Genomic DNA, 15341 nt, shown 5'->3' with positions numbered 1-15341 from the left:
TGAAGTAGGCCTCCTAGTTACCTTGAAAGAACTTGGTTGTTTGATCCATTGTTACCACTGTCATGCCTCTATGCTAGGGAATATTAAATACTTCTTCAACCACTTGTCCGCTAATGTTAGCCAACACTCTCTTCCCTTCATCAAAAATGATAGAGTTGGTCACAATATGAAACTAGTATGCACGCTCCATTACCAATTCCGGAGAAGGCAAGGTAGGAGGGAAAGCCGTTGTGTGTACAATTCCACTCTTGTAGAGCTTCTTCGCCATGGGGGATTCTCCTTAAATCTATCCTTCAGCTGTACCATGTTCACCGTGTCAATATTGGTGTCACTTATTCGCCTCACTTTCGAGAAGAAGGTGGTCTTAGGTATCCTGTCTTCCTTGTTTTTTTTGGTATTCGTTCCCTTTGGGTTCTTGCTTGCACTAACATCTACCATCCTAAACACTTATTTCTGCCCCTTTATTCTAAATGATATGGACTACACTTATCAATCTCCAACCTTCTTTCTATCAATGGAATCTAGCTTATTTCTGCCTCTTCAAGTCCTATTTCTACACTTATCAATCTCCAAACTTCAATCCTAGCCTCTAGGGGTGGGACTACCACTTATTTTTGCCTCTTCATTACCTTAGGATGGACTACACTCATCAATCTCCAAACTTCAATCCTAGGGTGGTCTAGCTTATTTCTGCCTCTCCAAGTCTCCTATCATGAAATCTATACTTATGTTTCCCAACTTCAGCCTATCAATGGAAATGATGAAGTGGTGGACGAATAGTGCAAGAAGAAGATTAGGGAAATGAATCGAGTAAGAACAAGGAATAGAATCTGCCTTTAAAAGCAATCTTCACCTCTAAAAATAAATAGAATTTTACCTTAAATCTGTCTTTATGAATAATCGGGCCCCTTCAAGTTCAAATTTGATCTCGAAAATTTCAGTCCCTCCACAAAATATGATGCCCTAGCAAAAATCGGAACTCATCAACCTTGCAAAATCTGCCCATGCCACTGAATTTTGAACTGAAATCACATTGCCTCTTCACCAAAAAAAATCGCCCAATTCTGGAAGGAGAAATTGCTGCCAAGGATGGAGAAATCAGACCTCAAAAAAATTGCCCAAGTTGAAAAAAATCGGATCTTCCCCAAAAAATTGTCCTAGGGTAGAAATCACCCAAGCAAGGAGGAGAAAAAATGGTGCCAAGAAATGGGAAAAATCTGTCCTAAAAATCCCCCAAGCTGGAAATTTGCCTCCTAGAAGAAAATCGCTCCAACTTGCAAGAGGAGGTGGAAAGAAAGAATGAGGAAATAAGAGGGGAAGCCCCTCTTATACCAAACTTTTTGCCTCTCCAAGTAGGTCAACCTGCTTAGAGGGAAAACAAAATTAAGTTAGTCCTTTAATTAATCGCCCATATTTAAATGCAACATTAAAATTATTTAGACTTATAGTGAAATTGGTCCATTTAATTGCCAGTTTTGATCAAAAATTGCAAAATAGAAACAAGGTAAGCCTAGGAGATGCCAAAATTTTCATTTAACAAAGCTTTGGCAATTAAAATATCATTAAAATCAAATCTAGCAAGCCAAAATTGATTTTCAATTCCAAATTACCAATTTCCTTTAACATTTCTAAAATCCTCCAGGCTAAATTTCAACCAAATCAATGAGATTTTGCAATTTAATCCAATTTCAATTTTGCAATACAATTTCAAATTTTTAACTAGACAAATCCTTTTCCTGGCAGTCAAAATTCAAATTCCAATCGAATTTCACTATCAAAATTTCTTTTCACCAAAAAAATCTCAAGATTTCCAAAAGGACTAAGTCCACAATTCATTTTGAAAATGCTCAAGCTTATACAATTATATCAAATTTTCAAAAAAATCCATCTAAGTCCAAAATTTGCAAATTTGTCCTGCTAGATATTATTTTAACCACCGAAAAAGTGTTGTTGTTTGGCCTAAGGATAAAATTACATATTTTGGAAAAATCAAGTTTTGTACCGGGCAAAAACAAACCAAATCCCCTCTAGGCCCGAAGGCGTCCAAGGTGTAAAATTACCAATTAAAAAAAAAAAAAAAAAACCTTTGGACAACTCCAAATCTTGCTAAGGCAACTGAAAAATTCCCAACACTCATGACAATTGCCAAGGCTTGCCTGAGAAAGGGGGTCCCCAAAAATTTTGGGGCGATGGTGTGAAAACCTCACAACACATACTAAGAACACTAGGTCAGTGGTTGACATCAATAACAACACAATAACTGACCATAATGCAATCAAATCATCACATATTCTTTCCATCATAACATCATCCTATCCTTCACTTTAAGCATCATACTCCCACTCTAAAGTTTTGGAGAAGTCTTGTATATTTAATATTGGATATGTAGATATTACCTATTCGAAGTACTGAAAACACTTTTTTGCTGAAATGGACCACACAAATGCTCCCATTTTAGTCAATTAGAGAGCGGTGCAACTGCTTGAGAGAATCCCTTAACAAACCTTGTATAGGATCCGCAATGTCCAAAGAATCCTTTAGTTGTGTGAGATTGTTAGGTGGAGGCCATTGCATAATAGCCATAACCTTCTCAGTATCCATTCACTCCCTCTGCTCTAATGATGTGACCAAGTTAAATGAGCATTGTCGTCTCAAAATCCAATTTGACTCCTTAGCATAAAGAGACTTGCTCTCTGAAATGCTCAATACTTCCTCAAGATGCTGTTGTGTTGCTTCCAAGTCTTACTATAAATCAAGATGTCATTTAAAAATATCAAGACACATTTACCTGATAGCTTTCTACATACTTGATTCATAAAACTCTGGAAAGTAACTAGGGCATTTGCCAACCCAAAGGGCATCTTTAGAAGCTTGAAATGCCCAAAAGGGCTCTTGAAGACAATTTTCTTTGTATCTGCCCATCTCATCTGAATCTGATGGTATCATGATCTCAAATCTATCTTAGAAAAATAAGGGGCTTCATGCAACTCATCTATTAGCTCATCTGTACCTGGGATTGGGTACCTATTCTTATTGTTTTCTTGTTCAAGCTTTCATATTCAATACATGTCCACATTGTACTGTCCTTTTTAATCAGGGTTACTGCTGATGCCAAGGAACTCGTGCTGGGTCTTATGTGTCCCATCTCAAGTAACTCCTTAATTGCCTTTTTAATTTCAACTTTGTGCCTTGATGTTGTTAAGGAGTTGTAATCACAGGTTTTATTAAGTTGTTTTACTAATCTTTTTCGTGTTTCAATTTCTATCTTAAAGAGCTGATGTGACATGTGACATCTGTGGTGGCCTATATGTCATCATTTATTTGATAGTGGATATGCTCAATTATGGAACTTAGGTGCAAGGTTCTTGGATAGAGAAGTGGGAGGAACCTATTATTAGTCAGTTGGCTGATAGTTCTAGAGAATCAGTTGGAGGACATGTGTGAGGCAAATTCAACCTATGAAATGTAACTGTAGAGTCAGTGTGTGCAGCTGTGCATTGTGATTCATTTAGTAGACATTTCTGTTAGGTTGGAAGATCCAGTGAAACGTGGGGACTTGCCCCCTCCAAACCTCGAAGTACTTGTCTTTGAGATGTACCCACACCAGGTTCTTGGAGTACTTGAGTACCCGCACCTCTGCCTTTCCACAACCATGTTGCAGCCGGGATTGGTACATGAATTTTGATTTTTGAAATTACTATTGGGTATGTAATATGTTAAATGTTCAATGGTTTTGGTTAGTGTTGTGATTTTGCTATGTTCAAGTATTTCAATTACTGAAACATCATTTCATTACTAGCATTTCAAGTTCTACACGTATAGTATACAACATGCCCCTGCCCCCAATGCTGTACCCTCACTGTCCCTCTGCCATCCCGAAATTGAGGCCCCTTGTCCCCCGTCCTGTAAACTCATCCCAGCATCACGACATACCCCAGTACTGGTGTTACACTGGTTAGGGAACTTTCAGTGAAAGGCAGGGAAATTTATATATAAAATTATAACGATTGTTTGAAGGATGGCAGAATTTTCTTCAAATATGTCTTCAGTGAGCTTTAGGAAATGCTAGTTTATTGGTGGAGTGAGGTGTTTCTACTGAATCTTAGAAGATAGAGCCATCACCTGGTTGTCACAGAATGCCAAGTAGTTTTCTGGTCAGTTTAAGGAGTTCATATAATGAATTATTTTTAGGTGGGAGTGAAATGAGTATGGAGCTACTGCTAGGGGTGATTTTGTCACCTAGACATTGGTGACATTGATGAAATATCGGTGAAATCATATTATCACGTTGGAGTCCCTAAGACACCAACAACAGGACAAGGACACAGCTTTTCTTGACGTGCACAAAGACATTGAGACTTAACAAGTTTTGTGTTCCTTCAGCATAGCCAACTAAACGACCCATAATTTGTGCTTGTACACACTTCTTTCAACTTTTTTCAGCTCCCTTCCGTTGATAGAAATTGATCAGTATAGATTTTTTATTGAACTTGATAAAAATCAAACATCAGCACAATTTTTTGGTCATTGTTGTCGATTGCTTTTAAAAGATGCCCATCGGGGCTAATGGAACTCTAAATTTCGCAGTCCCAAATACCACACTAAAGGGAGAATCTTCAGATCTTACCCACTACTTATATTCAAATAAGATGCTCCAAAACACTAAAGGTCATGATCAGAGAGTGTAAAAGAAAGCCGGTTCATTTATGCAACATCTTCAACGATTGATAAATATGAAAACAATGATGGGAATGCTACTGATGGAATCAAAATCTGAATAAAATCATTTTCCCTATCATCAGTTGGTTTGTCTGAACAAAGGGATTCATATGTTAGTATTTACTATATCAGTCGTGATGTATCAATGGAAAGGAAACAAAGCAATTAAACAGGCAGTAGTAAGATTATGATATCAACCCTTCATACAGATTGGTGAAATCTGGATGAGATTAAAGTGTTTTCAGGCATACTCATGAGAGAATATGCAGACTACCTCTTCAGGGATGATATCTGCTTGATCCAACATTTTCTGTATATTCTGTATGTGCACTGTTATGCACAGGATACAACAGCAATAATCTATGAGCAGTTCACCATGTCATAAATTTTTTTATGCAGGAGTCAGTGGGGTATGCTGAGATAAACCTTTTGAAACAATCTTCAGAAGACACTACCGATGAAGTGACTATGGCAGAAGCCTGTCAAAGAATATGTTGAAATGCTCAATCATAATTCACACTAGACATCTCTGCAAGCTGATACTAGGTGCCATGACTTCATTGCTGCTGTTGAAAGTTAAATGGAAGAATTCGCAAGTCTCTCCTTCAGGGAGATTAATAAGAGGCAATGACTTGCTTGAATGGTTCCAACACTCTACAAACAAGCAATGGCAAATCCATTCATTTAATGCTTTGGTACAGGGTCACTCTTCGTCTAATCAAGCACATGAGCATTTCCAATTGGAAAGTGAAAAATCTGAGTCTTTCTGGAGATTGTATAGTGTTATGCTAGCCACCATCACCATCTTACCCAGTCATGAGCCTCATTTCTGTTGTGTGGGTTCATTGTTTACCTAACAATGAGATGTGTTCTGTCACTAAGGTATTAAGTAGCAATTGTATTTCCATCTTGAGTTGATATGGAAGCAGACAATAAGAGATGGATAAAAGGATTTTCCAAGTCATTGATATCAAGGGAAATAACAAAAAACAAATAATACCAATGACTATTTATATAATTCCAAACTCACATTCTAATCGCTGCTTTTGTCTTTACCTGACATGAGGAGTATGCAAAATTGAATGAAGTATAAGGTATTGAGTAAAATTCGGAAATCGCAGAGATATAAATCTGATCTTGACGCCAAGTATTTAAGGAATGGAGATGAATATGCATAGCAAAAATGATATCAAGTGTGTTGGGTTGTTATCTGAGTATATACATTGCTGTGTGTCTCGGAATATCAAGGACTTCTTCATCCACAAAATGGAGATGGTAAATTTCTTTGTAACTGCTCATCCACGGCAAATGAACACTAATTCAGAATGAGATAGCGACGGAAATTAACAAGAAATGATGGAAGTAAATAAAATACATGTCCACAGAACCACCATCAAAAACCAAACTCTATATGGCAGATGAAAACAACAAGATAGAGCAGTCAGTAGCGATGAATAGAGGATGATTCCAGTGAAGGTATATACGATCACAGTTGCAGATTATTGGTTCAAAAACAGTCGATGAGAGAATAAATAAGTGAATTTGAAATCACACTCAGCGAACACCAAAAGAAGTTGCATATAGATGTACAGGAAAGCCCGATAATAGAATACTTACAGCCATGTTATGAATAAGTCATCATTTTGTCCTGTTCATGAATGTGATTTTATATAGGGTCGATATGATTATCAGCAAGCACACGTTCAAATTAAAAAGGAGGGACATGGAAATCAGGAAAGACAATGCGTGGGTTGCAGCAGGTGCAATCCAAGGCATTTTTTCATGAAAATTTGCACAAAAAATTGACCACAAAGACTTGGACATTTTTATTGAAGGACGCATACTATTCATATGGTTTAGGCGGCACTTGTGAAAGCAAATACGCTCAAGGAAAATATTAAATAATCTAAGTTGCCGATTCAGGTTCAGGGACGGATTCAAGTTCGGGGTTCAGGCAAATTTTTTTTCCCATTTGGGTTCGTGGGTATATATATATATATATATATATATATATATGCAAAAAAAAGAGAAATGTGAATGTATCAATGTTACTTGATCATTGATCAATGCCAAATGTTAAAGACAAGCATTAAATACTCGCTCATTAATCAATGTTAATATTGTAAAGAAAATCATACATTGTAAATATTAAAAAAATGATATTTTAATGTAATTTGAAACACATTTATGGCCGACAATCCCAATTAGGGACCCTTCTTGGACCCGGATCCGAACCCAAGCACGAATCTGAACTCAGACAAATCCGGATCCGGACCCGAGCATGAATCCGAACCTAGACAAATCCGGATCCCTTCCAAGCACAAATCCGAACCCAGACAAATCCAGATCTGGACCCGAGCTCCAGGGTCTGAACCGGATAACTAAGTAAATAATTGATGGCATAAAAGAATAAAAGATGAAAAGAGAAAAAATTAATTCATGGTGAAAGGGAATTTCTATATGTAATTGAGCTTAAAATATTTAACAAAAGGGTGTGATGGTTCAAAGAGAGTTATGCATCCTTTGACCTATATACAAATAAAAGACTTAAAGTTATTTCACAATCATCGATTATTTTTCAAAAACAAGGAACAAGACACATATTTGACAAAAGCATTGGAAGAAGAATTATTTTGCATTCACTTGTAAGGAGGAATAAGTAGGAAAAATATGGCTATATAATATTTTAATGATAAATAAAAAGCCTTTTGTCTATATTTAAGGCATGTAGATTTAAATTGCAGTTGATTTGTCCTTTATAATCTTTTTAAAAATTTTGTAAACAATTTAAATGTCAAATAAGTGGACAGGGTCATTTATGGCATTTAAAACTCGATCATCATAGGTATAGTGATACATTGAATTGTTTCCGTATCTATGTTCAGTTTGTCTCCCTACCTTAGGAGTTAAAGTGCAATTTGGATGAGTTTAAAATTGCGTATATATACTTGATTTGTCGCATTTTGATTATTAAATTGTTGACAATGTAAGTGCATAGAACTTTATAAAGTTGTATGTGAAAATCTTCATTGCAGTTGACTCTGTTGCCCGAATAAGAAAAGGCATTGGCCTTATGAATCATTGAAGTATTATTATTGGGTTTATATTTGAAGTCATAAAAGCTATCTCTTCCTCCTTGCAAACATCAAATCCATTATTGACAAATATTATACAAAACATTCATTCAATTCAAACATTCAGCATTCAATTTCATTTGGATCGAGTTTGAAGACCTTGCCAACTGAGAACTCACAAATCTTGAATTTTCTATAGAAGAGCTTTGGATCAAGTGATCAGGTTTGGAGTGAAGGTTTACCCATCTAGGTGTAGTGAAGCCTGAAGTGCAGGGGAATTGAAATCATTCCCATTCATTGGCCAGAACTGATTGTGGAATCTTGTTGGAGAATTGACAAGCTCTTGGATTTCCAATCTGCCGTATTGGGAACCAATAGGAGTAATTTACTAATAGACATCAAAAAAATTGACAGCACTAGCATGTTTGGGTGCATATAGTTCCTGATTCCATCTGGTCCAATCTGGATCCAAAGATTGTTAGTCTTCCTTGGCAAGCTTTGCAGAACATGCTTGATTCAGTAATCTTGAGTGGTGGTGAAGCACTGAAGACTATTCAGTTGTTGGCAAAGGAAATGTTGAGATAACTTTGGAGGGAGAAATCTCCTTTTTCTCAATGTACACTTTTTTCTGGGCTTGGAGCTAAGTTTTCTCTTCGTGTGTCAGATTATTCACCACTGTCTCAGGCATCGTCAGTGTGCAAAGTGTCAAATTGTTTACAAGAGGTCCAAGAAATCCATCTCAGTTGGTATCAAAGATTGTGGGTTGTATACACTGGTTGACACTGGAGAGGTTCAGGAACATGCACTGGCAAATTATTATCAACTGATCACAATACAAATAATGTTATGCTGGCTACAATTGTTGCCACTGACTGTAAACATAAGTTGTATTTGAAGAGGTTAGGGAAACTCTTGTTATGAATTGCACTTATTATGTATAGATCATTCTCTTGGCCTTGATAGTTTTGGAGAATGGTCTGGTGTTAATATGCCATGTTTACCTTCAATATACTTGATTGCATGAGAGGTTAATTATCATTCTGACAGAGTTGTTTTTATATTGTTAAAGGAAATTGCATTAGAATTATTAATAATCAGTGATCTCACAATTAATGAAAAAAAAACATATTTAAATTTTTTTGGTGTAGTGTCCTTTTTCACTTTCACTTTCTAACTCGCTATGCAATTAGGATGACTCAAAATGCAAAAAGCATCAACGATATCTCTTTTGTTTTGAAATTTACTGTATATGTTTGATTTTTGACATTTTCCCTATTGTTTCCTAATAAGATCCCAAGAAATCTAAAATATCTGAATCTTTTGGTATGTCAGAAAATTAATGAGAATGATATTTGCTTCTACGGTCTGAACATTTAATGTTCATAAATGCAGAGGGCAAACAAATGACCCATTAGCATTGACTAACAAGAATTGTACCTTAAATTTTGGTAGTATTAATGAATGTTTAGTATGGAGAAGTGATTGGAGACCTAAAATAATGTCTTTTTAAGTAAAGGGCCTTGACAGAGGTCCTGTGTGTTTCTTCTGGTGAGATTTTGCTGAAATTGTATTTTTTAACTACAGTGGATTAGCAGATTGTAATTTCCATCTCAGTTAAAATTAGGTTCATTCTAGCAATTCTGCATTCTAAACAGCATGATAATTTAAGTTAAATATACACTTGAAAATTATTTGTCACTCTCTGATTTGTAAAATTTGGACACACATGATATCAGTTTCTCTTTGATGATAATATTTTTGTAAACATGGTGGCTTCATGTTAAATATGTATGTTTTATCTGGTGGCAACTTGATTTAGAAAGAGTTGCACAAGCTTGGATGGTTGTCTAAACTGCATTCTTTTTTGCTTCCAGTGGGATCCTACCAGCTTGAATGCCTTGCAAATGAATTTCCACAACAGAAAAGGCTCTCTACGTTTTTTCCTGTCAGACTTGATTCTCTTAGTGAAAGCAACATAGAGACTGAAATCAAGGTGGTTTCCACATACAGCGGTCAGGAGTCATCTTTGAATGGAGAAACATCTGAAAGGAGAAAAAATTGTTACTTCAAATCACAAGAAGAAATATTACAAGAACTCCATACTCCATCGTCTAGTGCACAAAGGGGAACAAATCTCAATGAAGAAAACATCCAAATTTTAAACCACGAGTCACAGATTCCTTGTTTGTTGAACACGAAAGAATATGATATATCTAATCATGGAGATGCATGCAGTGAAAATGAAATATCAGAACATGACATTTTTAGGCCAGAAAACAATGAGGATATTAGTAATCTGATGGAAGCAACAGAATCACGAATCTCGAGAACCAAATACAGATCACATTCAACCTTAGAGGATGCAAATTTTGTTGAAAATTATTTCAAGGTGTGATGATCTTTGTTCTAATTATATTTTCTTATATATTTTCCATTCTATTGTTTCTAATTTCATCTTTGAAAATTTCTATGCTTAGCATAAAATGCGATTTGCCTTTAAATCTAATTATGACTTGTTTAAAGTTGATGATTCAGGAATCCAGGCAAACACTTCGTTCACTAGTTAATCAATTAACAAATATAATTTTCCCACTGACTTTTGCTTTACAATAATTGTAATGTTATGATGTGTTTTATTTTTTCTGTAAGCACTTTTGCCAATTCTCTCAATCAAAATCTTCCTTTTGTTTTATGCTTATAAACTAAAAAATATACATCGTTGTGTCTTTCAGATTTCAACAAATAATTATCACTTGACAACTATGTTATGTGTTCGGTTCAGATTTGGGTTTGCATGACATTATTTTGGGATAGTGTATGTATGTTTTGAGCACGTTTTTGCATGAAACATATCAATTTTTAAAATACATACATATTTTAGTTTAAAAATAGGAACTAAGTTCAAATAACATATTGCATATGCTTAATAAATAAATGTTGCAAAAGAGCCATAATTTTTTATAAGATCATATGCACTGTAATATTAAAATCTATGATCCTTAGGGAAGTGATTATTTGAACTTTTGACCTTGTTCTTGATTTTATAAACTAGCATTTGCACCGAAAGGAGGTGCAATAGCTATGCCAATAGAGAGATATAGAACTCCTATTCTGTTGATCCTATTTTTGCTTCTTGTTTTGTGTCTTCTGTTGCTTTTTCTCCTTTTTTCTTTCTTCTTATTCTCCCTTTTGCTGCTTCTCCTTTTCCTTCTTTCTTCCCACATTTTCTTCTTGTTCATCTTCTTCTTCTTCTTCTTCCTCTCCATATCGTAGTTTTCTTTGTCTTGTCTGCCTCCACCACCTTCTACTTAACTTTATTCTCTTTTTTCTTCATCTTGTCCTCATTTTCCTCCTCTTTCTCCTTCTCGTTTCTTGTTTTGTGTCTTTTTCTTCATCTTCTCCATTTCTCCCTCCTCCTCCTCCTTCCGCTACATCTTCCCCTTCTCCTCCATCTTGGTCGTCTTCGCCTCTTCTTTTAGCTTCGAAACATTCTTCATCCCTTTTTAATCTTCCTCCTCATTCTTCTTCTCCTTCCCCTTCTAATTCTCCCTTTTTTAATTCTTCTCCTTTTTGCCTTTTTATAAATGATAATTATTTTAAAATTAAGTCAAGTGTAACATTGTATGACATAATTTATTTAATTATAAAAAAATATAGAATTACTTTGTATTTTCTTATACCTAAATATATAAAAATATTTACCTAAACTTGAAAAACATTTTGAATATTCAATTTTATAATTTATTGTCATTAAAAAATATACTTTTTCTATCTTATAATTATTTAGATATCTTTACGCAAAAGATATAATATAGTTAAATACATTATATTTTATAAATTGGTAGTTTTAGGGATAATATTATGTAAGTTTTACATACAAAATATGTTGTAATGCTAATAAACAATAGATTGTATTTTTTAAATCAAATATAATATATGATATTTATTTAGTAATTTTAAATTTTATTAAAAAATTTATTTCTTATAAGATAAATAGATTAAGAAAACTAAAAATATAGTATAGTTAAATATATTATATTTTATCACTTATTAGATATAATATAGTGTTGTATATTTTTATATATAATATATGTTGTAATGCTAATAAATAGTAGATTGTATTTTTTAAGTCATATAATATATGATATTTATTAAGTAATTTTAAGATATATTAATAAATTTATATTACGAGACAAATATATTAAAAAAAATTAAACTATAATATAGTTAAATGTTTTGTATTTTATAATTTATTAGTTTTAAAGATAATATTGTATATGTTGTATACATAATATATAGTGTAATGCTAATAAACAATATATTGTATCTTTTAATCGAAATCAAAGTAATGAGACTCGAACTCTTTTTGAATTCGACAAGGGTAACTCAATTCGTGACCCGGCTCGGACTCGCCTATGACTCGACAAAGTGACAAAGCCCTTGAAAATTAGAGATTTTTTAGGATTTAAAGAAATTCCATGCACCCATTATTGAATAAAGGTTAAAGACACAATAGCATCATGAAATAGAAGGTAATTTGATCACATACATAACATACATTGATTATATAAGTACAAAGGTAAATTTTAGATGTATTAAGAAAATTTTAAAAACAAAAATTAAAGATCAGATGAGTCAGGTGAGTTAGCTGAGTCAGCTAGGCAAGTTAGCTGAGTTGGGCGAGCCACCCTAGTTGACTTGCCGAGTCAGGTTCACGGGTCATTTTGACTTAAGTCAAGGCATCTCGACTCACCGACCCGGATGACTCACCTGACTCACGGTGAGTCTTGTTACCATGATCAAAATTGATTAAGTAATTTTGAAATATATTAACAAAAATTATTTGTAATAAGACAGATATAAAAAAATTAAATCCATTAAAAACCGATTACATTACTCACAATTTTATTCCCAAAATATTTAAAAACTGTATCATTTAATATGGTGAGGTCAATGTTAAAAAAGACAGATTAAAAATTAGTATATATATATTTTTTGGTGAAACTTTATATTTATATTAATAATAATTGGTTAAGAAAAAGATTTAAAACAAAAAAAAACAATAATAATTATAATAACATTGATCAGTAAGAGGCCTATAGAATGGAAATACTACAGAAGTTCACAGAATAACAAAGATATGTATATAGAGCAAAACATAGGATGTACCTTAATACTACAATACCAAACTAGCGAGGAAATGATTTACTTTATTCATACGAAAACATCAAGAGTACATTGACAATATTCCAAGTGCTTATAAAAGGGTCAGTTGGGAAAACCAACCGACGCATTCCCTCACCTCCTAACTAGCCAACTCGTTTAAGCTTTCGCAAGCGCTAAATACAATATTACTTTATTCTCTACTACATGTATCCCCTTAAAAAAAGAAGTCGGCTTGCAAACGACTGCTGAACACACTGAAACATAAAAACTTGACTTTAACAAGAGGGTTGGGAAGACATCACTAGACTCAGACCTCCTTGAAGCCGATGTAGGTCACGTTCAACTATATTTTTTTTTTGCTCGAACTCCTTGTAGAACCCACAAGGCGTCCATCTTCTCTGCCTTCTACCATAGTGACTCTGTTTTCCAATTCAGTTTTTTCCATTCTCCAGGTCTCCTGCATGGTAGCTTTCTAGGACTTCCATTTTTCTTCAAGCATAGTTCTTTCTATTGCCCATTCTTGAGCCAAACTTTTGCCTTGCCAGAGTTCCAAATATATCCGGCGAAAAGCAACTTCCATATCTGTAGGGTCTCCATGAGAGTGATTGATCTGGAGTGAAATAATTATGCCTTGGCTGTAAATGAGAATGTATCAGGGGTTTCCCCTTTCTCGCTCTTTATCTCTACCGGATCTTAGGTAGCTTTTGCCTAAGGGGAAGATATGATCCCTTCTTCCAGCAATTTGTCCGCCTCGTCAAGGATTGTATCCTCCATATTCTCCTTAGTGTGAATCTCTCCTTGTTGGGTATCCATTTTCCTTGTCCCTATCGAATGTACTATGAGAGCAACCGAGTGAACTACTTTAGGGCCTAATGGTGTTTGCACCCTCACCTTATGTGCACACTTTGTCTAGCATCTCAAGTCTATCACCTTAGTTCGGGTGTGCTGATCTGGAGAAATTAGTTGCGCCACCCTAAGTAGGGACAATTTGGAAGCCCCCCATTGTGGAATTTGTTGTCGATCCGTACTGCAATCCCTGTCTACTGGCCCTCTCTCCTGAGTCTTCTCGGCAGTGTTCGTACACTTCACTGCCAAGCCCTGGTTTGCATTCACTACCTTGAGAGTGTCTCCCTCTAAGCCAAGAGTCGTACTTTGATCATGGGGAGCCATACTATAATGGTAAATTTCCACAGATTCTGGTATCCCTGTGAGAAGTAGCCCCTCTACTAGTGGTAGGAAGGCAAATTCCCTCGGAGTTTTGTGTAGGTGACTTACGTGGATTTCCGCCTCTTGAGATTCTGAGGAAGAATTCTATGTTGCTCGCGTCCTCTTCAGAACTCTCTCCCTCATCCTCATCCTCGTCCTCGTCCTGACTGCCAACCAATGCCTCCTGTTGCTACTCTTCAACCACAATTGCCTGTTTTGGTTTCTGTTTCCGAGGTTCGCTGCTGTGAGATCCTACGCCCATTGTGGCCATGTGAAGCCAATATGTCATAGCTGGCTTGTAGGGTTCCACCCTGTTGGCTGGTATCAATGTCCCTCTATGCTCACTGCCCACCTAGGTCCGTACTGCTTCCAGAAATAAGGCCACGACATGATGGGGCATGTAAAATGCCTTGTGCTTTAACTCCATGAATTCCTGAAGTCTCTCTAAAATGAATTGTGCCCAATTATACACCTGTCCTTTGTACAATCCATCAACCATTGGCAACATCCCAAGGGCAATGTTGGAGATGTGTCTTCCGGTTATGAGTTTACTTTTTACCAAATCCACAATGCATCACCATTTTTCATTGACAATGAAGATTTTCTTGAGACCCCTACTATTTTTCAGAATTCCTTCCCATTCTTTATTTGTAAGGTCCTTCCTGCACATTAGGCTCAGCCATTTCTTCTTTTCTTCTACTGACATTAGGGTTTTTCCAGTTCTTGTCCCCTATTGGGAATTCCAAAAACCTTACTTATTTCCCCGACTAAGTAAGAAATTGTCCCAGAATGCTGAAAATACTGGACTATAGATTGATGGCAAGATTTATCATAACCTGTCACAATATTTCGTAGTATGGGTGCAAACTTCTTTAAATCAAATATTGGCATGAAAATAATTTTGCCTACCTCAGCCTTCCTCAATGCCTATTTGAGAGGGTCATTGTCCTTTGTACACTCCCACCAAGTGCAACATTCATTGCCCATGATGCTTTCAAAAGTAATATTGGTAGTCGTGATCTCTTCTGTGATCTTCGTTGTGTCCTCGGTGCCTGTAGGTTTTTTCACCTCCATCTTCACGGTCAACATAGATTTCTTCTTTTTCAAATCAAAGATCTTCCCCTTACTAGGATATCCCAAATTTAAATTAACGATGTTGTGGTATTTAAGGAGAAT

The 15341-nt window shown here is 35.4% G+C and overlaps 1 protein-coding gene across 2 annotated transcripts in view; it reads left to right on the top strand.

Annotated features, from left to right (window-relative positions):
* REV1 (DNA-directed DNA polymerase) overlaps positions 1-15341 on the top strand; it is a 264062-nt gene that overhangs the window by 74122 nt on the left and 174599 nt on the right. For both annotated transcript variants that reach the window (XM_089830019.1, XM_089830018.1), the window contains exon 6: positions 9668-10182. In XM_089830019.1, coding sequence (XP_089686145.1) covers positions 9668-10182 — 515 coding nt within the window. The remainder of the gene's footprint in view (positions 1-9667; positions 10183-15341) is intronic.

This window comes from Cupressus sempervirens, chromosome 5 (genome assembly GCF_028749045.1).
Source record: "Cupressus sempervirens isolate cs-2001-9-10 chromosome 5, ASM2874904v1, whole genome shotgun sequence".
In the NCBI taxonomy this organism is placed as follows: domain Eukaryota; kingdom Viridiplantae; phylum Streptophyta; class Pinopsida; order Cupressales; family Cupressaceae; genus Cupressus; species Cupressus sempervirens.
Note: the sequence above shows the minus strand (reverse complement) of the source record. Positions and strands in the feature narration are given on the sequence as shown.